We start from the raw sequence: 22,368 nt of genomic DNA on the forward strand, positions 1-22,368 counted from the left end.
AAAGGGAATGGACTGACTATTCTTGGGGGGGGGGGAAGGGGGTGTGGGAGATGCGGAAAGAGACTGGACAAAAATCGTGCACCTATGGAAGAGGACAGTGGGTGGGGAGTGAGGGCGGAGGGTGGGGCGGGAACTGGGAGGAGGGGAGTTATGGGGGGAAAAAAGAGGAACAAATGTAATAATCTGAACAATAAAGATTTAATTAAAAAAAAAATAAATAAATAAAAACATTTGGATGGGAAAACCTAATTTCATGTTGGTCTTACTTATGTTCCCACTTTAGTTGCCAGTTTCCACATTCCAGAATTGTGGCTGTCACATGTTAAGTGAGCAAAGTGGACTGTGTCTTTGTTGCAATGAATAACTTAAAATTCTGCCCGTGCAACTTAGAAAAATTTTCCTCATCTATAAAGTGAGGGTATTCTCTAAGATCTTTCCTAACTCTCATATTCCATGAATTTTTAAGTCTCATCTTCACAGGTAACCACAAAACTAAGAGCCAGAGAACATAACGGTGACTAGTATTTAGATCACATCCTGAAAGTTAGGTTGTGCATCTTAACTTCCCACTATTTTTAATCTTCTAATTTTACTTTACCCAACCCTCCTTCACAGTCCTTTTCTACTCCATGTCAAGTTCTTTACACCCTGACTAAACATTTGTTTCCATAGATTGGGGGAAAGTATTGTGCGTAATTATATGCCTTCCATGAGCCAGGAAGTATCTTGGGGATACAACAGTGAGAAAAGCGGGCAAAACTTGCTGCCCTTATGGAGCCCAACCTTCTAATAGGGGAAACAGACAATAATCAAGAAAACAAGTAAAACATAGGCCATATTAGATAGTGATAACTACTGGAAAGAAAAATAAAGCAGGATATGGGGATAGGAATTGTGAGGGGACAAGGGGTGCTGTTTTAAATAGCTTGGTCAGAGAAGATATCCCAAGAATTTGACATTTGAGTAAAAAGACCTAGAGGAAATGAGGACCAAGCCGTAGAAGGACGTACTATAATGGCAGGTGGCAAAGGCCCTGAGGCAGTAATGCATCTGGAATGTTCAAGAAAACACAAAGACCATCATGGCTGAAAGAGAGCAAGCAAAGTGAGAGAGGTAAAGGGAGAGAGGGCAAACTAAGTAAGGCCTCAGAGATCATTGCAAGGCTTTGCCTTTACTCTGGGTGAGGTGAGAATCCACTGGAGGGCCTAGGTGGAATGGTGGTCTGACTTACTGAAATTTGGTGTGACTACTACCTTGAGAATAGACAGTAAGTGGGCAAAGACAGAGTAACCAAGGCAGGAAGCTATTGCAGTCATCAAGGTTTGAGATGATTGTGGCTTCAACGCAGGTGATACCAGAGCCGGCACATACCACCTTGCAGGCTGTACAGCGCACTACCCCAGGGAGCACTATTCACATCAACCAACCCCGTGAATGGTCCCTCCTGCAGCACTGCATGCTGGAGTCAGGAAGTAGGAAATGGGTTTTGGATACATTTTGAAGGTAGAATTGACATTACCTGTGGGGTATGAAAGTAATAGAGGAGTCAAAGAGACTCCAATGTTTTGGGCCTGAACAGCTAGAAGATTTGTGTTGCCAATCTACTGAAATGGAGGAGACAGAAGTTCGGGGGGTAGTCCGGGGTTCAGTTTTGAACATGTTAGGATTGAACTGTGCCCATCCGATATCTCAGAGGAGGGAGGCCAACTGGGTTTCTGTGCCTAGAGTTGAGGGAGGATATCCTGGCTGGAGATACAGTGTGGGAGTTATCAGGAGATGGAGGCTATTGAAAGGCAGTATCCTGAGTGAGCAACCAAGGGAGCAGTGTGGACAGAAAAGAAGAGTGGCCTCAGGGACTGAGCCTGAGGCGTACCAGCATTGAGAGGATGGGGAGATAAAAAGATACCAGTAGAAAAGACTTAAAAAGGAGCAACCAGCCAAGGAGAAGAAAAATGAGGTGAGTTTGTTGTCTAGGAAGCTAAGTGAAAAGAGGGTCAGATGATGGATCAAATAGAAGGCTGAATACGGCCATTATTAGAATTAGCAAACTGGAGGCCACTTAATAAGAGAGCAATTTTTGTGGAGAGATGGGAGCAAAAGCTATTTTCCACAGAAAATGAGAGGAGAGTAACTGAAGACTGTGAGTAATCATTTCACAGTGATCTCACAGCCCGCGGCACAGCCAGAGAGGACAATATGCTGTAGACCTAAAAAACAAAACAAAAACATCTTGCAGATTTGGAATCTCTGAAGTGGGAACAGTCCGGCCACTTTGACCTTTGTCCTTTCACCTTCCAAGGCTGTCATGGCCAGCAGGGACCAGAGACCAAAGACATTTCAGAGCTTGGAAGTTAGTGGCCGTGGGTGACATTAGAGTGTTCTGCCTTATCTCTGTTGCCACAATCTCAACCTTTTCCTCTCCTTAACCCCTAGCTCATGCCTGTGCCCTTCAGTCTCTCTTGGAAACTTGGCTCCTGGTTTACTTTGAAGAGATAAGGCAGCTGGCTGGTGTTTCAGCAAGTTTCCTCCCTCCTGCTGCAAAATTTCTCTACATCTTCACTCATCTTATATTCTTACCTGGTCAAATGATAAAGTGGTTTTTCTAAATTCTAAAGACGTATCTTTAGAAATTCTATCTTCTACGTCCATCTCCACACCCCACCCCCATGTATTAGTATGGTATACACACACCATTGCTTTCTTCATTGGCTCATTTCTGTTGGCCTAGTAACAGTTTGAATCAAAAGCCATAACTCGGTCATGCATTTCATCCAATAATCCTACCTCTGCTGCTTTGTCTATCATGTAATAGCTATACACGTGAACATGTTACTCAGTTACTTAGTTCCCTCATCTGTAAAATCGGGATATTAATACTCTCGGTGTGTGTTTTTTTTAAATGCAATGAAATATGCTACACAAAACAAAACAGGAAAAACTGGAAACAGTACATATTTAAATTTCTTTCTTTTTCCCTTACTCTGATCTCCAGTCTCATTCCTTCATTTTACCATCAGATATTTTGAACAGTCCATACTTGTTATTTTCAGTTCTTTTCACATTTGCTCATCAACCCCAGTCGTCAGGATTCTACTCGCTTCTCTGAAGAGACTGCTCTCTTGGACCGACCTGCAGTTGGAGCTGGCCTTGCAAGGCTTTTGTGCTGTGACGTATGCTTGACCCTTGGCCCCCCTACGGCCTGTGGTGCTTTTGATACTTAGTCCCTTTTTCTCAGAACTCTTTCTCCCTTGGCCTCTGTGATGGTGACCTTGCCTTGTCCTCTTACCACAATGACTGTTTTCTTCTTTGCTGCATCCTTCACAGGCTAATGTCCCACAAAGCAGAGCTGGATGTAAATGTTACCCAGATTTCTGTCTCTCATCTCTTTTCTACCAGCATTTAATCTGAGAGCTTCTCCACTTCCATGGTGCCAAATGTCACCTCTTTACAAATGACTTCCAAATGAACATTTTTTCCCCAAAATGAACATTTTTTTTCAAAAAAATACTGATTTTAGAGAGGGAGGAAGGGAGGCAGAAAGCGAGAAACATCAACGTGAGAGAGAGACAATGATCAGTTGCCTCCTGAACACACCCCAACCGAGGATCAAACCGCAACCTAGGCACGTGCCCTGACTGGGAATCTGACCCAGGACCTCGCTGCATGGGAGGACACTCCAACCAACTGAGCCACACCGGCCAGGGCCCAAATCAACATTTAATCTATGCTCTCTGCAGTTCACCCTAGAAAGTACTTCAAAGTCAACATGTTAAAACCAAACTTGTCTTTTTCTCTTTGATCTCTTTTCACTCAAGATACCCATCTGAGTTTATCAGATCATCATCCTGTTAGTCATTTTCGAAGTCCTTTCCTTTTCCTTACCCCTAACCCTTCTTCCAACTTTTCAATAATTTGTCAAATGTTGTTGACTCTACTATAAAAATGTGATGTATGTCACCCTTTTCTTTTTGTATTGCCATTACATAGCCGAAGCCCTTATTATAACTAGTCTAGAACCTTGAAACCGCCACCAGCATATCTCCAAGCCTCCAGTCTCTGCCCTCTCCCCTCTTCAAACCATTTACCTGCTACTGCAAAACAATCATCTACCAAATGCAGAAACTATCAACTCTTGTCTTCAGTGCAGCACAACTCAGCCAGAACTCTTCTCAAAAACAACATGACTGCCCTGGCCAGTGTTTCTAAGTAGTTAGAGCATCAGCCCAAGCACCGAAGGGTCAAGGGCTTCTATTCCTGGTCAAGGGCACGTGCCCGGGTTGCAGTTTCATCCCTGTCCCAGTCAGGGCATGTGCTGGACGGAACCAGTCAGTCAATGTGTCTCTCTGTCCCTGTCCCTCCCCGCCTCCCTCCACTCTTTCTAAAAATAGAGAAAAATCCTCGGGTGAGGATTAACAAAAAAAAAACAAAACTACAGGATAGTGATTCTCTGAGTGGTGTCAACATAATGTAAAGAAGCCAACACTATGGACCACAGATTTAAAGTGATTCATTCCTTCAAGCATACAACAGGAAACTATTTGACAAGCAAAATTTAGGTGATCAAAGAGACACACTTTCTGCCTTCCTGAAGTTGGCATTTTCAAAGGGTGAGATGGAGAAGAAACAAGGAAAATAGTCCCCACGTGCTGTGGGGAGAAACGAAGCTGAGGAACAAAGCAGGAGGGTGGGAGGTAAGGATGGTGTTGCATGGATTAAGGTCCTCAGGTCAGGCTTCCCTGCAAAGCGTACTTGTGCAGGGACCTGAAGGAGGTGAGGGAGTGAGCCATCAGGATAGCTAGAGAGACTATCCAGGCAGAGGGGGCAATAAGGCTTAACCTTTTGAGGATAAACAAGAGGCTGCTATGGTTGGAGCAGAGTTGAGGGAGAAGCATTATAGGAGATGAGGTCAGAGACAAAGCAAGGGCCATGATCACTTAAGGCTTTACAGCCATTTTTAGGTCTTTGGCATTTACCTGGAGTGAGATGAACAATTAGAGGATTAAAGGGAAGAAAGTCATTTTCTGATGTACCTTTTGAAAGGATCACTCTGGCAACTGTGTAAGGAATAGCCCAGAGGTGGTGCGAGATGGACAAGAACTAAAGCAGAATAATTGGCATCATCGAAGGAAGAGATAATACTAGTACTCAATTTTGTCCAGAATGACAGCAATGGAGGTAGTAAGAAGTGGTCAGACTATAGATACCAGTATATTTTGAAGTAGGACCAAGAGCATTATCTAATGGGTTGTATTTGGGATGTGAAGAAGCAGGGAGGGGTGCAAGATGACTCCAAGACTTTTGGAGTAGCTAGAAGGATGGAGTGCCATAGATAGAGAAACTGTTGGAAGGGTAAATGAGGGGGGCATCAATAATTCCATTTGGATATGTTGAGTTTGAGATGTTTATTAATAAACAAGTCAAGTGGGCAGTTACATATATGAATCTGGAGTTTAGGGGAGAAATAAAATAAGCTTGGGAGTCTTTGGCACACCGTTGGGTATTTAAAGCTTTGAGACAGCCCTAGCTGGCTCCTAGGGAAGGAACAAAGAGAAGGGTCCAAGGACTGTGCCCTGGGACATACCAATATGTAGAGGATTGGTGGAGGAGAAGATACACACAAAAGAGTTTAAAAGGAAGCAGCTAGCAATTTCCAGTGCAGTATGGGGGCAAGAGCCTTTATAGATTTGAGTCAAGAGAAAATCAGAAGAGAGAAATTGAAATAGTAGGTACATGATAATTTCACATATAATATCCAGCTAACATACATCTGCCTCGCTGGGAGCTATTTTGGTTGGAGAAGGGAGGAAGAGCCTGGGTTCACGAGAGTGTAGGAGGAAATGAAGAAAATTGATATAGTAGCTGGAAACAATGCAAGATTAAGAGAGTCTTTTTAAAGGGCGGTTATATTATACAGCATTAGTATAAGCTAGGCCAAAAGAGAGAGGGAAATGATGATGTAAGAGAAGGGTCCATTGCAGGATCAGTGTTCTTGAGTAATTGACAGGGTTTGGGATTTAGTGAATGAGTAGAGAGCTTTGATAGCAAATTACTTTGATTCAAAGATCGTTTCATCAGAAACTCCAATGGTTTTTCCCCCGCTGCCTCCTTCACATAGCACAGGGGTCCTCAAACTACGGCCCGCGGGCCACATGCAAATACAAATATTGTGTTTGTTCCCGTTTTGTTTTCTTACTTCAAAATAAGATATGTGCAGTGTGCATAGGAATTTGTTCATAGTTTTTTTTAAAACTATAGTCCGGCCCTCCAACGGTCTGAGGGACAGTGAACTGGCCCCCTCTTTAAAAAGTTTGAGGACCCCTGACATAGCACCTGTGTTTTAACCACAGGCTACTCATAATCTAAGAAAAGTGAGTACTCTACATTTTTAAAAAAGATTTCTATGAATGTATTGGGTTTACATTGGTTAATAAAATTATATAGGTTTCAAGTGTGCAATTTTATAATACACTAGAGGCCCGATGCACGAAATTTGTATAAGAGTAGGCCTTCCTTCCCCCGGCTGCCGGCAATGGCTTTCCTCGCAGCCCCGGTTTCGTCAGGTCAGGTCTAATTAGCATATTATGCTTTTATTATTATAGATCATCTGTGTATTGTATTCATTACCCAAAATCCTCCAGTCCCCATTTATTCCCCTTTTCCCTCTTCTACACCCCCCCCCCCAGCCCACCCTCCTTTTCCTCTGGTAATCACCATACTGCAGTCTGTATCTGACATGTGTGTTTTGTTGGGTTTTTTTTTTTTTTTTTACTTAATCCCTTCACCTGTTTAACCTCTCCTCCAGCCCTCTTCCCCTCTGATAGCTGTCAGTCTGTTTCTATTTTGTTTGTTCCACACATGAGTGAAATCATATGGTGTTTGTCTCTCTGATTGGCTTATTTCACTTAGCGTAATATTCTCCTGGTCCATTCATGCTATCACAACAGATATGATTTCTTTCTTTTTATAGCCAAGTAGTATTCCATTGCACAAATGTACCACAGCTTTTTTAACTTTTTAATCTCATCATGTTTTTACACACATCTATGATTCATTTTCCTTGTATTCTGTTGAGTAAGAAAAGAATGTGCTGGCCTTGAATTTTATGTTTACATTTGTATTCAGATAGAACCTATTACAGAAATCAAGGTAATATAAACAATGTAACAAACTGCAGTTGGAGCAGTAACCAAAATACAAGTGTCATGGTGACAAGGACAAGTGTGTGTCTGGCTCACCATTGCACCCCCCTGCCCAGATGGTTAGACACTCACTAAACATGTGTTGGGGGGAAGAGTGAGTGAACGGTTGCCATATTGTTTAGGGTAACTTGTATAACAAAAAGACCCAAAACACAATGTCTTGGACATAGTAAACGTTACTTCTCCTGTGACCATCTAGAGCAGGAGTTTAGGGCTGGGGAGAGGAGTCGAGGGCTTGCTCCATACAGTATTTCAGGGCCCCAGACCAACTCCCTCCCTGCCGTCTTCAGCAGGTAGCTTCCCAGCACTCTGGTGGTTTTCATCTCCATTCCACCTCAAGGAGAGAGAGAGAGAGAGAGAGAGAGAGAGAGAGAGAGAGAGCGAGCGCGCGCGCGCAATAGCGATTGAATGCTGAGGCATGTACCTGGTGAGTTAGTGTCATGACCAGGTCTGGAAGCCACACACATTGCTTCTCATATCATGTTGGAGGCAAGTTGGTCGCTTGGCCCTCTCCCATTGCAGAGGAGCCAGGGGATGTGTTCTTGCTGGGCATGTGGCTGTGCAGTTCTGTGGACGAAAAGGATGGAATTGGGTGGACAGCTGGCAAGCTCTTCCAGAGGCATCTCTTAACAGTGCCAGTAGTTATTTTTTAATATGGGTTAATTTATATAGTTTTAAGCAGTAAAATATACAAAAGGGAACACAAAGAGATTCAAATCTGCCATTCATCATTTGTTAATGAGAATATATCAAATATGCTCCTTCTCCTAGAGCTCAAGGTTAGAATAATGAGCCTGTTTTGACTAGAAGCATTCCATGTAGCCGTCAGACTGAGCTGTTTGTACATTGAGAAAAGGCATTTCTTTTTTTTTTCTTTCTTTCTTTTTTTCTTTCTTTTGGTGTCCTCTATAAAGGCTTTGTCAGCATTTTACAGTTTTAGAAGACAAATTTGTTTTTGCTCCAAGTGGTTTCATGTGCTTCAGTGGTCAAACAGGTTTTGAGCCTTAGCTTCAATGCCAAAACAGAGCTGGGGGTAAGAATTGAAAATAAAATCCACAGCCTAAAGCTTTTTTAGAGGCATTTGCTCTTTTTAAATTTGAGGTTCTTTTATAATTTAAAAGTATAGTTCTTAAATGTCCCTTTTGACACTCAAAAATTTTCCAAATAAATTATATCATAGCAAATGTGTGTGTTTTAAAAGTCACTTGTAGGACTTATATGAGGCAAAATTTTCTGCATTATAAATGAGGCTTTACCTGACTTTGAAAAAAAATATAACTCAAGAAGCAATTTCATTATATTACAAAGTCATACTCTGTTTTTTGCTATTTCTTAAATTACCTATTTAAAAGATTACAACTTTAGAAGGCATATTAAAAGTTAATGCAATAAAACATTTTTGTAAGAATTCTATTAACTTCAACCTTTAATAAATGAAAACATTGATGAGCTGCTCTTATCACACCTAGAGAAGAGTTTTGGACATAAAACAGTTCAAAACCTTCAGAAGGCATTGAGCCAGTATTTTCTCATAAGACAAGTACTAATAACAACAACAGAACATTTGAAAGTCCAGTAGCATACTTCTCATACAATGAAAGCATTCTATATTTCAGCCTTCATTTTGACCTGGCCATTCCATTCGTCCCTTTCCCCACCTCAAGGAAGTGGAGGAATTACGATATTATCTCTTATCTTAATTTTACCTCCCTAAATCCTAGGCAAGAATGGAAGTCAGAATTTATAAAACATTTTGTTCCCAGGGAAATAGGTATTTTCGTTACTGCATTCATAGATCTTTACTACCCTTGTTAGGTTCGTTCTGAAAAAAATTGAGGTAGGTTGCCAGTTGTAACACATTCTTCACATGTTCCTGTTTCCAAAAGGTATAGGAGGGCAATCCAACTACCTTAGGAAAGGAACACTGTGTACTTGCATGCTGCTTTGTAAAAGCAGACCATGAATATTCAACAGTCTCCAATGTGTGGAGGACGGCATGAAAGTAGGAATTCCTATAAAGCTTTAGAGAGGATGACTGAACAGTACGGAAAGTCACCATTTGTCAGTTACAGCTATAAAAACTCGGGTCCTTGGGGAGTTCTTAAACATTTGGACCAAACACTTTGAAAAAAGTGGAGTGGGGAGGGAGTTGAAGAAGTTACTACTTGTTTTATCCCTGGAGATCAGCTAAACTTTCTCACATTTTCAACTGCTTTTTGCAAAGCTTCCTATTGTATAACATACCTATCTATACTTTCTTTTTCTTTTCTTTTTAATTCTCAAAACCTATATCAGTTATATCTTGGTTCTTTCTGTTAGGAAAAAAATCAATCTTCTGACATCATCCTACGGAAATATCTTTGCATTTATGTAATGCTATTATGGCTTATTTTCTGTTCTCCCTTTCTGAATATTTCTTAGCCTTAATCTAAAAATTTGTATGTCTTTGGAAATAGTTATTTGCATATCATTATAAAAGTATGTTATTGACACTTTTAAAATCATCTGGTTATGCTTTCTCTAAGAATTCATGTTTCAGAACTTTAGGAAAACCTAATACTATTGCACTAGATCTTGCACTAAAGATTTTGATAATCTATTAAAGATTACCTATGAGAACAAACAAAGATTCTTTGTCATAGATACATCACTCTTTATCAAGAAGATCACTTCCAGGTAATAGGAGCAATTCTGCTTTGGTTAAATGAGAGCCATTTTAAAGAGGCTTCTTGTAACCTAAGCTACTTAAGCTTTAGAGTAACAAAAACGGGAATATAATTGTTGTCATTTTTTTTAAAGTTCTCAGGTTTATTCTAAAATTATCTAATGGTGTAAATTATCTCAGCATGTAAATCCTTATTCAGTAGCAAACACAAACACTGTCTTTCAGTTCCTGGGACATCATCTTCACTGTGGACAAGTAGTAAAATATTGTCCTTGGGGGTTTCATAGTTTTAGAAAGAATAGTAATATCAACAACAGCTAATAGTCATTAAATGTACCAGGTATAATTCTACTGCTTTAACTGTATTATGTCATTTAATCTCATGACCACCCCTGTGTTGAGTAATGTTGCCATCTCCATTTTCCACATGGGCAAATTGAGGGTCAAGTAGGGTCATATGGTTGCTAAATGATAAAACTAGGATCCAAACCCAAACATTCTGACTCCAGAGCCACCATTATAACTATTATATTATGCTGTTTCCCTTAGTTTCTATTCTTTGATGAAGCCTAGTATTTTAAACTTTAAGAATTATAGACAAGTTGGCCAAACCAACATAAAAGGAAAATAATTCATCTATTTACCAAGTCAAGGATTTGTTTTTTATCCTAATTGTATGTTGTTGTTGTTGTATTTTGGAGATTTTAAATATAAGTCAGTTTCATGGGAGTATTGTGATCCTTTGTAAAGAGTTTTTCATAATGGGGGGTTATAAATATGTAGGTGAATACATGTTGCTTCAATATGTGTGTAGGTTATTTCAGTGACACAGAATAGGTGAATTATGCTTCATGACCTTTATTGCAGATATGAATCTTTGAGTTCAATGGTATTCGGATCCAAGTCTCTAAGACAGTTATGTTCTTGAGTCTGCTAAATGTAAATGTGCTCGTTTGCTTATTTACAATCTTCCTTCATGGGGAATGCTTACTTATTCTGTGCTCAGTCATCCAAATTGTTTGTGGAAAGCATTGCCTGGTATTCACAGAGGCAGTCAAAAAACCTTGCAGATATCCCTCCTGATAAGCATTACACCCTCCTGGTCAGCATGAAATACATGCCATTCAAAGTAGGTTTCCCATTTGTATTTTTTATCTTAGCAGATGTAAAGATTAACATTAAACATTGCAGAAAGGTTAAGACAGCCCCATTTCTTTTTATGGGTATTTTACAGCATGGCTATATATTACCCCAGATCATATTGGCAATATGTATGAAAGTTGTTAAATAAGGAGTGTTACATCAGTTTTTGATCAGTTTCAAGGTCAGATTCCTCTATTCTAGTTCTAATGCTATCCTCATATTCTGACAACCTGAGTTTTGCTATGTTTAGTTATAAAATGTGGAGAGTACCTAACAAGCACACTATCGGGCAAAATGTCCATTTCTATGATGCTGTCAGATATCTTTGTTAAAGAAATAATAAAATTTAATATACACGCAAGCAGTGTGTAATAATAAACTGTCATCATTTTACTAGTTTTAACAAACATAGAAATACAAGGACAAGAATTAGTTATATCTACATATCTAATTTTTCTGTTTTAAAGAAGACAGAGTATGCTGTTGCATATTTCTTACCATTTCTACTGGGCACCCAATGATTTGTTTTGTTACAGAATATGGGAAGTCTCAACTCCACCCCATCTCATGAGAGTGCTAGACCTGATCCTATTGAACTGATGTCTGATGACAGGTAATTTTAGAATTTTCTCCTCATATTTTTTATGAGTTTGAATAGATATTTTTTTTTACTTAATGCAATGTGCATTATAAGAACTAAAATGAATAGAATTAATGGACTTTATGTTTACCAGCAGTATTTTATAGCAAGGAAAATACTTAGAATAAAACATCTACCCTGGTGCTATTAAAGCCAAATACCATATTCATGTTTGTATTTCTACTTTTATTTTTATTACTTTTTTGTTTTCTTTCAGTTTTGAATTTTATAGGAATTTTATTTAGAGCTACTCAGCCTACTTTTAAAGTAAATTATAATTTCAGTGGATGAAAAGCATTGCTATAAAACAGATTGACACTTTGTGACACTTTTTGTTATTGTTTATAGGAAAGAAAATGAAAAAGACAGTGGCCACAGTCAGCATTTTGAGGTAAGTCGCTAACAAGCAAGACTGTAACTGTGACAGGACTGTTGGTATATTCCTGAGAGTACACAGGAAGCGTTGTTAGCCTGTCAGTAAGGGGTAATAAGATTGAGGGGCAGGACTGTGATTGGTTAGGAAAGTAAATATGGGGACGTAAATATTACTTGAGAAAACGTAAGAATGCCATTCTTTGGCTTTTTCAATTCTTTGATTTTTACTTGCACAATAAACTTGAGTAGCATGGAGATTTCTCTTTAGGTTTTTTCTTAAAAATAAAATAAAACAAAACATTGCCCGGCCGGCGTGGCTCAGTGGTTGAGCGTTACCTATGAACCAGGAGGTCCCGGTTCAGTTCCCAGTCTGGGCACATGCCAGGGTTGTGGACTCGATCCCCAGTGGGGGGCGTGCAGGAGGAAGCCGATCCATGATTCTCTCTCATCATTGATGTTTCTAGCTCTCTCTCCCACTCCCTTCCTCTCTGAAATCAATAAAAATATATTTAAAAATAAAATAAAACATCAAAGCTGCTGGTTGGGTTTTCCATGATTTTATGCATTTTTAAGTGATTGAAATAGAAAGTGAGTTTTAGTGGCTCTCTCACAGGGATTAGCTCATTAACTTTCAGATTATCATAAAATCAGTTTGAGTTATTAAATCCAATACATTTTCTGAGTTTTGTGTCTTATTTTAAGTAGACAAGTTGGAAAAAATGTCCAACTCCATTATGTCGTCTATATCTTCATGTTTCGGTGACTCGCCTGGCTTCCCTGCTGTCCTCGGAGGCCATCGCCAGGCTGACGGAGCATTTGTTCCCTTGCTCCCAATTCTGGCTTCCGTTCTGTGCGCTCAGCTTCGTTTTTCATTCGTGTGTATATGTCCTCTACTACTGCCTCACGCTTCCAGCTCCACCTTTCTTCTTCTTGTGTTTTCTTTTTGGCAAGAATTAAAGCTTTTCTCAACCTGGAATCTACTCTTGATATATTAATTATACATAGAACTCTCCCTCTAACCTAGTGAATCCTAATCTTTGTTGGGCACGGACCTAATTCACTGATGGATTTATTCAAGAACTTACATTAAGCTCTACTATGTGCAGGTACTGGGCTAGGAGCTGGGATTTCATAGCAGCTGCAGCCCCTGCCTCCATAAGGTTTTATAATCTAGCAGATTACAGATCTTAAAGCTGTGGACCTTTCCTAGAAAAATGCACATTCATGTAAAAGTTGCCATAAAAATGCTGGAAATGAATGGCTGTGGGCTCCCGCATAATCCTCTATTCAGTTTTTGTCATGGATACTTCTTCATTAACCCAGTCAGATAAGAGTAGGGAAACGCTTCCTCTTTCTGACTTCACCAATGGCCTCTTTCTGAGCCATTTCTTTCATCTCTCATTTCCAACTGCCTTCCATGGGACCCACGCAACAAGCTGACATTCTTTTCTTGTCCCTAAGTACCTTTTCTCAGAGCATGGTTTCCCTGGGATATTGTTGTTTTGTTTTCTTCTGGTTTTATCCTTTCTCTGCTCTCTTCCTCTGATCACAGCAAGCACCTACTTATCATGCCATTGATCGTTATTTTAAAGAAAATTGCTTTGCCAGCCTTCTGGAGAGGTCTTCTCAGTTCTTCCCTTGTGTGCCTGTTATTCTTTATGAGCTCAAACCTTTGTGGATGAACTTCATAGCATTAACTCATAAATTCCAACTGGCACACAAACTTAACTCATACTGGACTCAGTTTGCCTTGGGATTTCTGTGGCTGGCTCCCGTGGCCGTGGCTGAATCATGGGGAAAGAATCTCAAATCCTTTTTTACCTGCCAGGACCTATTTTTACATGTGCCACCCATGTGCAGTTACTAATCAGCACCTAGCCCACTGTTGGCACTCCTTACGCATTCGCTATTAATAATCATGGTCATCATAATAATTTTAGCTAGGAGATAAAACTATGCAGTGAGTTAAAATCTAGATTAAGCTCTTGTGTCACCTTTCACAACTGCACCAAAGGAGGAAAAAGACATCACTCCACAAGACGTGGGATTGTGTTTCTACTCACGGAGGCACGTGCTTCTTGCACTGACGGAAATACATCGTTCTTGAAGGGCTGTGAAAGACCCATCTTCCTTTTTAAAACTTCTTTCCCTTGTTTGTTTTGTAATTGTTTACTTTCTAATACATGTAGCACTTTCTAGAACATTATACAACTGAAATAGTTAATGTGTTTTTCTGGTCATACCATAATAATTTCTAAATTTCAGAGATGAAAAATAAATCTAGACTTTGGTTACTGCTCCTCAAATTCTGTTGAGCCAATATTTTCTTTCAGGGCTCCTATAGCATCAGATAGAGATGCCAAAATTTACATGCCAAAATTGACATGACGATGTTTCCAATTTAATTTTCCATTAAGGCAAATTTTTAAAAATCTTTTTTTTAAATATGTTTTATTGATTTGCCAGAGAAAGGAAGGGAGAGGGAGAGGGAGAGATAGAAACTCAATGTGAGAAAAAACATCAATCAGTTGCCTTGTAGGTACCCTGACAGGAAATCAAACCAGCAACCTTTAGGTGCATGGGATGATGCTCAACCAAGTCATACTAGCCAGGGCCATTAAGGCAGATTTTATCTTCGTTAATATTATTATCTATTAAATTCTCCTTGTAAACTCTCGCTTTCATGCAAGATACAGCAAATGACACCTGTTAGGGAAAGGTGGTTTATCTCTTGTTTTGACCAGAATTTATTTCCATTAGAATAAGGAACCCTGACCTTCAGCCTCAAATGCTCTGTAAAGAGAGGCTCGTCTCAGAGTCTGCTTCTCCAAGGCAAATGCAGATAAAATGCAACTATATTTATTAAGTAATCATTTTGCAGCCTTAAATGTGGTTTTGTTTGAATGATGTGTTGAAAAGTGAAAATGGGCTTATCCAACTGTGTTGTTCATCTTTTTAATTTCTTATAATTATACTACTAATCTTACGCAGTCCGCTGCAATCTCAGACGGTGAATGAGAATTATCCATTTTCTATTTTATCTGATTTCTTCTTTTTAAAAGTTTTATTGATTGATTTGAGAGAGAGAGAGAGAGAAAGAGGAAGGGAAAGGAGAGAGAAACATCAATTTGCTTATGCATTCATTGGTTGCTTCGTGTATTTGCCCTGACTGGGGATCAAACCCACAACCTTGGTGTGTCAGGACAAGGTTCTAACCAAATGAGCTACCTAGCCAGGGCCTTATCTGAGTTTCTTAAATGGATTGTACTAAAATCTACTTGGTGACGTATTGATAATGAAACACAAAGTTGAGTCACTTCAAAATGCCGACACTGTAAGTATGATTTATTTGGGTATGTTCTTTTGTTTATTTTTTTCTATTTTTTTATTTTATAATTTTTTTATTGTTGACAGTATTACAGATGTACCCCCTTTTCCCCCCCTCTTTGCCCCCCTCCACCGAGCCCCTGCCCCACCCGAGGCCTTCACCACATTATTGTCTTTTATTTTTAAACTAAACCACTGAAAGGATCCGAAAAGAAGTCATCCTTAAAACTAGCAAATTCTAGGTTCTAAAAATTATCCCTGAAAATACAGATTTTTCAGACTTCTGTTTAAATGGAGTTTATACCTTATGCTTCTATTTGATTCCTTCTGATAAGTTATTTTCTATTGTGGAAATATATTATGCTTCAGTATAAAATCCATAATAGTAAAATTATAAATTTATACTTAAATCACTTTGTCAAAAAGCAAACCATGTAAGAATTATTCACTACATGGAAGGGCATTATATTATCTGGGGGAGATTTTATGTCAGTAGTATAAGGTTAATGAAGGTTAAATTCTTCAAAGATACTTTTACATTCTTTTTGTATTCTAAGCCTACTGCTTAGGAGAGCTTAGGAGCATACCTTCAATAACAAACAAGACATTCATAATAAATAATCCTGCTTCAAAAAAAATAAAGCAGAAAGAAAGAAAAGAAGAGAGGCGATGGAGAAAGGAGAGAAGGCAAGGCTGAGAATTAATATTGATCACAAGATCTCAAGTGCAGACTTCATTTTTCCCTGAGATAGATTCTGAAGTAGACCCATTAACAAGTATTTATGAAATGGATGGCTCTGTTATTTCAAATTCACTGTATTTCATGGAAGCTTTAGGATTTTGTTATTGGTTATAATGTTAGAACCAGGAAAACTAAAAGGCTTTACTTGTTTAGATTCATTTCTGGTTCCATCCAGTCTCAAAAGAGGACTGAAGCTTTGCAGTTCACATGGATTTTGAAAATTTGTTATGTCCATTTTCCTCTCTTGTCAGGCCAAACAGTAAATATTTATGGTTCCATGTGGTCCTTCTATTAACAGTGTGTGGTTCCTTCCTGTGCAAACTGCATTATTCAGTACACTCTGTGACCTCGACATTCCTGGCTCTGCTAAGCTGTCAGGCTACTTATCTGTGGCCTGTGCAGGGAGGGAGGAGGGTAGGGAAATTTTTCAACTGTTTGAAGCCAGAGAAGGAACAGGATCAATAAAGTCTGGGGATAGAAAAAGCCCAGCCCAGCCAGATGGATAGACGTGGTTATTTGTTCGTTGACCCTAATGAGGTATGTTACCTGAGGCCCCAGGCAAGGTGAGCTCTCTCATTATTTGTTTGTTAGCAGACTGGGTATTTCTTTTAGAACATGCATGATACTTAGCACTTATGTGTTCAATGTCTGCCTTCCATGCTAAATTCTATTATCAGATTTTTAAGTTGAGGTATAATTACCATATAACATTATATTAGTTTCAGGTCTACAATATGCTTTGACATTTGTATATATTGTGAAATGATCACCACAGTAAGTGTAGTTAATATCCATCACCACATAGTTGTAATTTTTTTTATTTTTGTGACCATTATCTTGTTAGTTCTTGTCATTCCAGTGCTTAGGACATAGTATGTGTTCAATAAACACGTGCCAAATTAATGAATGCAAAAGGAAGATGGTGTATAAATGCAAATAACATTTTTTTACAGTTACTCTGGGCTTACTGTTTTTATACATTTTTTTAAATTTAATCATCACAACAACTTTAGGAAGTCATCTTCTATATCAGAGAAAAGAAGCTAAAGTACAAAGAGGTTTACCCACTGAAGATCTTATAGCTACTAAGGTGGTATTTAAACTCACACCTCTGACTCTAAAACCCATCTGCCATACCATATTGCCTCTCCTAAGAGCCAGTCCGTTTATTTCAGTACATGAATATTCAGTGTGTTTTCACATGGCACAACATTTTGACAAGGGTTTAATGTGTGACATCTCAGTTGAAAATTGTGAAATTGACTTTATGTACTCTCTGATTTAACTGAAGCTAAAAGACGTATTAAGAACAAAAATTGAAACTAAAAAAAATATTTTGGTACTTGAGAACGTCTCTGACATTTTAACATTAATTATCTAGTAGGAGAAACAGACAAGCAAGTAGACAAGTGCAGAAATGTATTGTAAGGGCTAGTAGAGTGGAACCGTCTGGCAAGGTGCCTCACCCAGCTGAGCCTGACTAGCGTCTGAAGGGAGAGTCGTTTTCTGCTAGTATATTGCTACAGAGCCCAGCTTCCCCAGGGGCCGCCCCTGAGCAGCACTGCTAATCCCTTGTGCATAAGCGCTGTGCCCGCACCAGGAGTCCACTACCTGGTGCAGCTACCGGCCAGGCAGCCATGTCGGGTTCAGAGACCAGTGGAGCCAGCAACTGGGAATCAGGCTTCTGCAGGCAGCAGGCAAGTGAAAGAGCGGCCTCAGGGATGGTCAGAGCACAGCTGGACAGGCTGAGCATGTGCGTGTCCTGGTGAGTGAGTGCCGTGCTAAGTGTGTCCATGGCTGGGGAGCTGGTGCAGGTCTGTGTAGGAGGGACCGCTCCACTGGTGTGTAGGAAATCGGCCAGCAAGTCCAAAAACTCCTGTAAGTCGACATAGGTCTCCATTGTGAATGATATCCCATTATATGTGGTACAGTGCACATACTAAATGCCCAAATGGGGTGACCCTGCCTCCAGGTACAATGACCTCGTTGCTAGTCCTCAAAGGCTACAAAATACTCATGCCTCAGGACCTTTACACTTGCTTCCCCTCTTCCTGGAGTGCTCTTTCCATCGACGGCTTGCTCACTCGTTTCCTTCGTCTCTGCTCATATTGGAAAGGACTTGCCTAACCACCCAATATAAAATAACAGCGGGGACCTTGCCCCCGCTTCTCCAGCCTCCTTACCCTGCTTTATTTTCCTCCATAGTCCATATCGCTACCTGACATGTTCTTTCTGATTAACTGTCCTCTTCTGTACGGTTCATTACACAGAGGCCTTATTTTGTCCACTAAAGTTTTATGCCTGTCTAGCACATAGTAGGTACTAAAAAATTATTTCTTAAATGAATGAGTAAATAAATTGCCTTTGTATGCAGCTGACATGTAATGCACAGCCCTGTTACACACATGTAGTTTGTGACATTATTACTGAGTAAAGTAGTACAATGGTGACGTGATTCTCTTCGTTAGAAGAGTAGAGTCTTACAGAGGTTATTTATTTTCGCATCCCACCCAGCGTGGTACCCTCTCCCTCTCCCACAGGCCTGGCTCTCAGACTTTCTTTGAACACTGAAGGCGGGCAGCTCACTAACTCACAAGGTGGCCCATTGGTGTATTACACCAAAATTGCCTGGACGTACTCAGACCTGTTCCCCTGAATGCCAGCTCTCTCCGTGCAGGAAGCTTGCATGTCTTACACAGAGCCCAGCAGAGAGAGGGGCCCCAAACCGTGCTGTTGAAGGAATAGATAGAAATTCATATTTTTGGAAAAAGAAAATGAAAATTTTTTTAATTTTTTTACTTTAAAATTGGTGCTAATTCAGATATAGCAATCATAAAAAGTATGCGTTTTTACATTAATTTGTATATGTGTGGAGTCTCAGGATTTTACATGTCTGATGTCAATCTCTGCAGTGCCCTGAGGGAGCAGAGCCAGGGACTGGTTTGGGGAGTGAAGCCTGGTGGCCTGCACAGCCCAGGTCACAGGCCTGTAGGTCTCCTGGAAACGCACATTTTGCCATTATTACTCTGTGTTTAAAATCCTTCGGTGGCTTTCTATTATCTCCTACAGCATAAAATCCAAACTTAGCCCAGTATACACGGCCTTTCTCAGTCCACCCCCTGCTTACGCAACACCCTCAGCATCTGCCAACCCCTTTTGTATCTCCAGAGCCAGCCACCAGGAACCTCTTCTTTTGTTGTGACCACGGGTACCCTGCTGCCCGCCTGCCTTTGTACTTGCCCCTCCTCCCCAGCCCCTCCGACCCACACTGTCTGCACCCCAGTCAAAACTTCTGTTGCTGACACCCGATGGGAACACAAGTGGTTTTGTTCTCTAATTTTTTTGATAATGCACCTAAAATTCTGCTCCGCCTATCTTGTAGCACAGGGGTCCTCAAACTACGGCCCGCGGGCCACATGCAAATACAAATATTGTATTTGTTCCCATTTTGTTTTTTTACTTCAAAATAAGATATGTGCAGTGTGCATAGGAATTTGTTCATAGTTTTTTTTTAAACTATAGTCCGGCCCTCCAACGGTCTGAGAGACAGTGAACTGGCCCCCTGTTTAAAAAGTTTGAGGACCCCTGTAGTAGCACATGTCATCTCAAAGCAGGTTGTGTAGGCTCTTCTCCAGCTCCTTTCTCTAGCACTTGGAGACGTGCCAATGTTTTACTCCTCTTCACAGGGTGCCGGATAGTAATAAAGAATGATCGCTCCGAGCACCCTGCTGGAGGCCTGTCATACCTTCTCCCAGACCTTCAAAGGAGCTTCCCAGATTGGAGTGATTGCCGGGTTGTATAGATCAGGAAATGGAGGCTCAGGGAAGTGAGGTGGCCCAGCCGGGGCACCGGGGCACCGAGCTAGTGACCGGCAGTCACACGTCAAACCCAGGTCGGCCGTGAGCAAAGCCCCTGTCTGTTCCACTGCTGCACAGCCCGGGGGGCTCGGTCACATTCCTTGTGAAGAAAATGCCGGACTTGCAGCACAGAATCGCATTTCCTATAGTCCTACCTCTTATGACTCTTAAGGGTAGCAGCTGTCATAAATCTTAATTAAGAAAATGTGTATTTGCTGTATGCAGATTCTAACACACACACCACACAAGGGGTGGCAGATTGGCCCTGTAACTTCTAAAAAGCTGAACACCAGATAAGTCACTCAGCACTGGTTACTTAGGACTCAGCTCAAGGAACAAGTAATTCTTGTAGTATAAATGCATAATCTGCCCCCCCCTCCCCCCACTAGGCAAGCAGCATTTTTGAAGTACCTTGAAGTCCCGGGTTCACTTGGCATTTCTATCTGACTTTAGTAGCTCATCCTAAAGCGAGTGATGAGATTCATTTTATCCCAAATGCGAAGAGAATGCCAGTCCTGGCACATCATTTCATGGTGACAGTAAAAGCTCCGGCTACTCCCCTGGTGATATTAAAGTAGGTTGAATAGCTATTAAAAGTAGCTGGAAATGTTAGTAGTACTTTATTTTAAGCATAAGAACATTTCTCATTATGGAATCATTTATGACTTCCAGATGTTTTTGTCTTTTTCATTTAACGATGGTATATTTGCTAAAGTAAATTTCCAGTTTTTCACAAAGAAAATCTTTGGTACAGGTTAAGTGCTACTTGAGAAATAGGTTTGTGGGTAAACACTTCTGTTTATAATTTTATGAAAGAGGGGAAAGTGACAAGATACCAAAAGATCAGGGTAAAAAAAGAATTCATTTCAGTGCAATTTTCAGAACATAAAATCACTTAGCTAAAATCGCAGCCTTTCGGGGAGGGTTTCCCTTCCCCCCGATATTCCAGCTTGTGTAGTTGCCTCCAGTAAGCAAAGCCAAGTGTAGCGGAGTATTTAATACTCAGTGACAGTTGCATATTTGTTAGATATAAATTATGCATCGCTGACTTGCCAGCTCTTGGCTTTTTACTTAAAAAAAAAAAAAAAGTTGTGTTCCCTGTATAATTCTGGCTCATTTCCAGAGTCCATATTCCTTACTGCTAGCTGAGATAAGGTGCCAAACCTCGGTGCTATTTGAATTTGCGCAATGATTCTTTAATACCCAGCGCTCCTCCATAAATAGTCTGCTCTCCCCACACTCAGGGAGAAAACCACCGCAGGAAATCTGGGAATGTGCCTCGCTCCTCTTAATTGATCTAAGCCTGCAGGGCGGGCAGTGTTCAGTCTCTCTGCTCCTGGCCTTTCGGGACTGTTTACGCAAAGGGGCAAAGAAGTCTGCCGGCAGAAGACACCATGTTGCTCCCACAGCCTTCGCAGCAACGGTAGCGGGGTGGTTGTTTACAGTCTGGAGAGCCAAGCTCCTTTAAGGAAACAAACTCCTCTCCCTCCTTTCTGGCCCCAATCAGTGATCTTCAAGACCGCCAGCCGCCTGCTGTTGTCAGGAGGAGCTTGTCTTTCTCACCGAAGAAAAGTTAAAGGAGCGCAGACAGACGGACGGTGGCTTTGTGCTTGCCAGTGACCAGCTAATGTCCAGGGGCCTCAGGCTATGATTCTGGTTCCTGTGCCGGGTGCACCAGCAGCCGTGGCTTGGGAGGTCTCATCCGGACGGAGTGGACTTGCTGCAGACGTTTTTGGGTCTTGGCGAGCAGTAGGGACTCAGGGACGTTGTGTTGTTATTGCAGAGCCCCACGATGAAGATCCAGGAGCACCCCAGCATCCCTGACACCAAACTGCAGAGGACTCCTGATGCTGACACCCCGCAGGAGAGCTTCGTCCTGGAGGTGCCCCGGCTGGACCTGACCGCCTTGTGTGAGGGCAAGAGCTGGGCAGGTAGGGTCGCTGCCTGACGCTTGGGTGGTTTAATAAAGGAAAAGCGTATGTAAAGGAGTGTAGCCGAGAGGCGTGTGTGGGTGAGAGTGACAGCTCTGCGTGCAGGTGTGACGGGTTTCTAAACGACTGAAAAATCCTTTCCCTGGCATAGGACGTGTCTGTTTAGTGCTGCCAAGAGTAATTGCCCTCTGAGGGAGAAAATGTGCGTGCCCGCTCTCAGTGTCACCTTGCGGTCTTATTCTTTTTCCTTTTTCACTCACCGGGAGTGCTGCTGTGTGGAGCGTCTTCCCTCTAATACTGCCAAGCAGCGTCCTAAGGAGCCGGTACACATTTAGGATTTCGTCTCAGTGTAACCCTTTGTCCCCCGACTGTGTGCCAGCCATCGACCTTCTTCATTAAATCTCCTTCCCATTTTTCAGGGCTGTTTTGGTTTGCTTTGTTGTGTTTCTGTGCTTGTTATTATAGACTTTTTAAAATCCAGAGTAGCAA

General features: G+C 40.9%; 1 protein-coding gene across 7 annotated transcripts in view; it reads left to right on the forward strand.

Moving 5' to 3' along the window:
• The window catches only part of FAM13A (family with sequence similarity 13 member A), a 282,952-nt gene that overhangs the window by 227,137 nt on the left and 33,447 nt on the right, over positions 1-22,368 (forward strand). For all 7 annotated transcript variants that reach the window (XM_059665523.1, XM_059665511.1, XM_059665518.1 and 4 more), the window contains 3 exons: positions 11,544-11,620; positions 11,996-12,038; positions 21,732-21,879. In XM_059665523.1, the coding sequence (XP_059521506.1) occupies positions 11,544-11,620; positions 11,996-12,038; positions 21,732-21,879 (268 nt within the window). The remainder of the gene's footprint in view (positions 1-11,543; positions 11,621-11,995; positions 12,039-21,731; positions 21,880-22,368) is intronic.

The sequence above is a fragment of the Myotis daubentonii genome, chromosome 1, assembly GCF_963259705.1.
Source record: "Myotis daubentonii chromosome 1, mMyoDau2.1, whole genome shotgun sequence".
NCBI classification, from domain to species: domain Eukaryota; kingdom Metazoa; phylum Chordata; class Mammalia; order Chiroptera; family Vespertilionidae; genus Myotis; species Myotis daubentonii.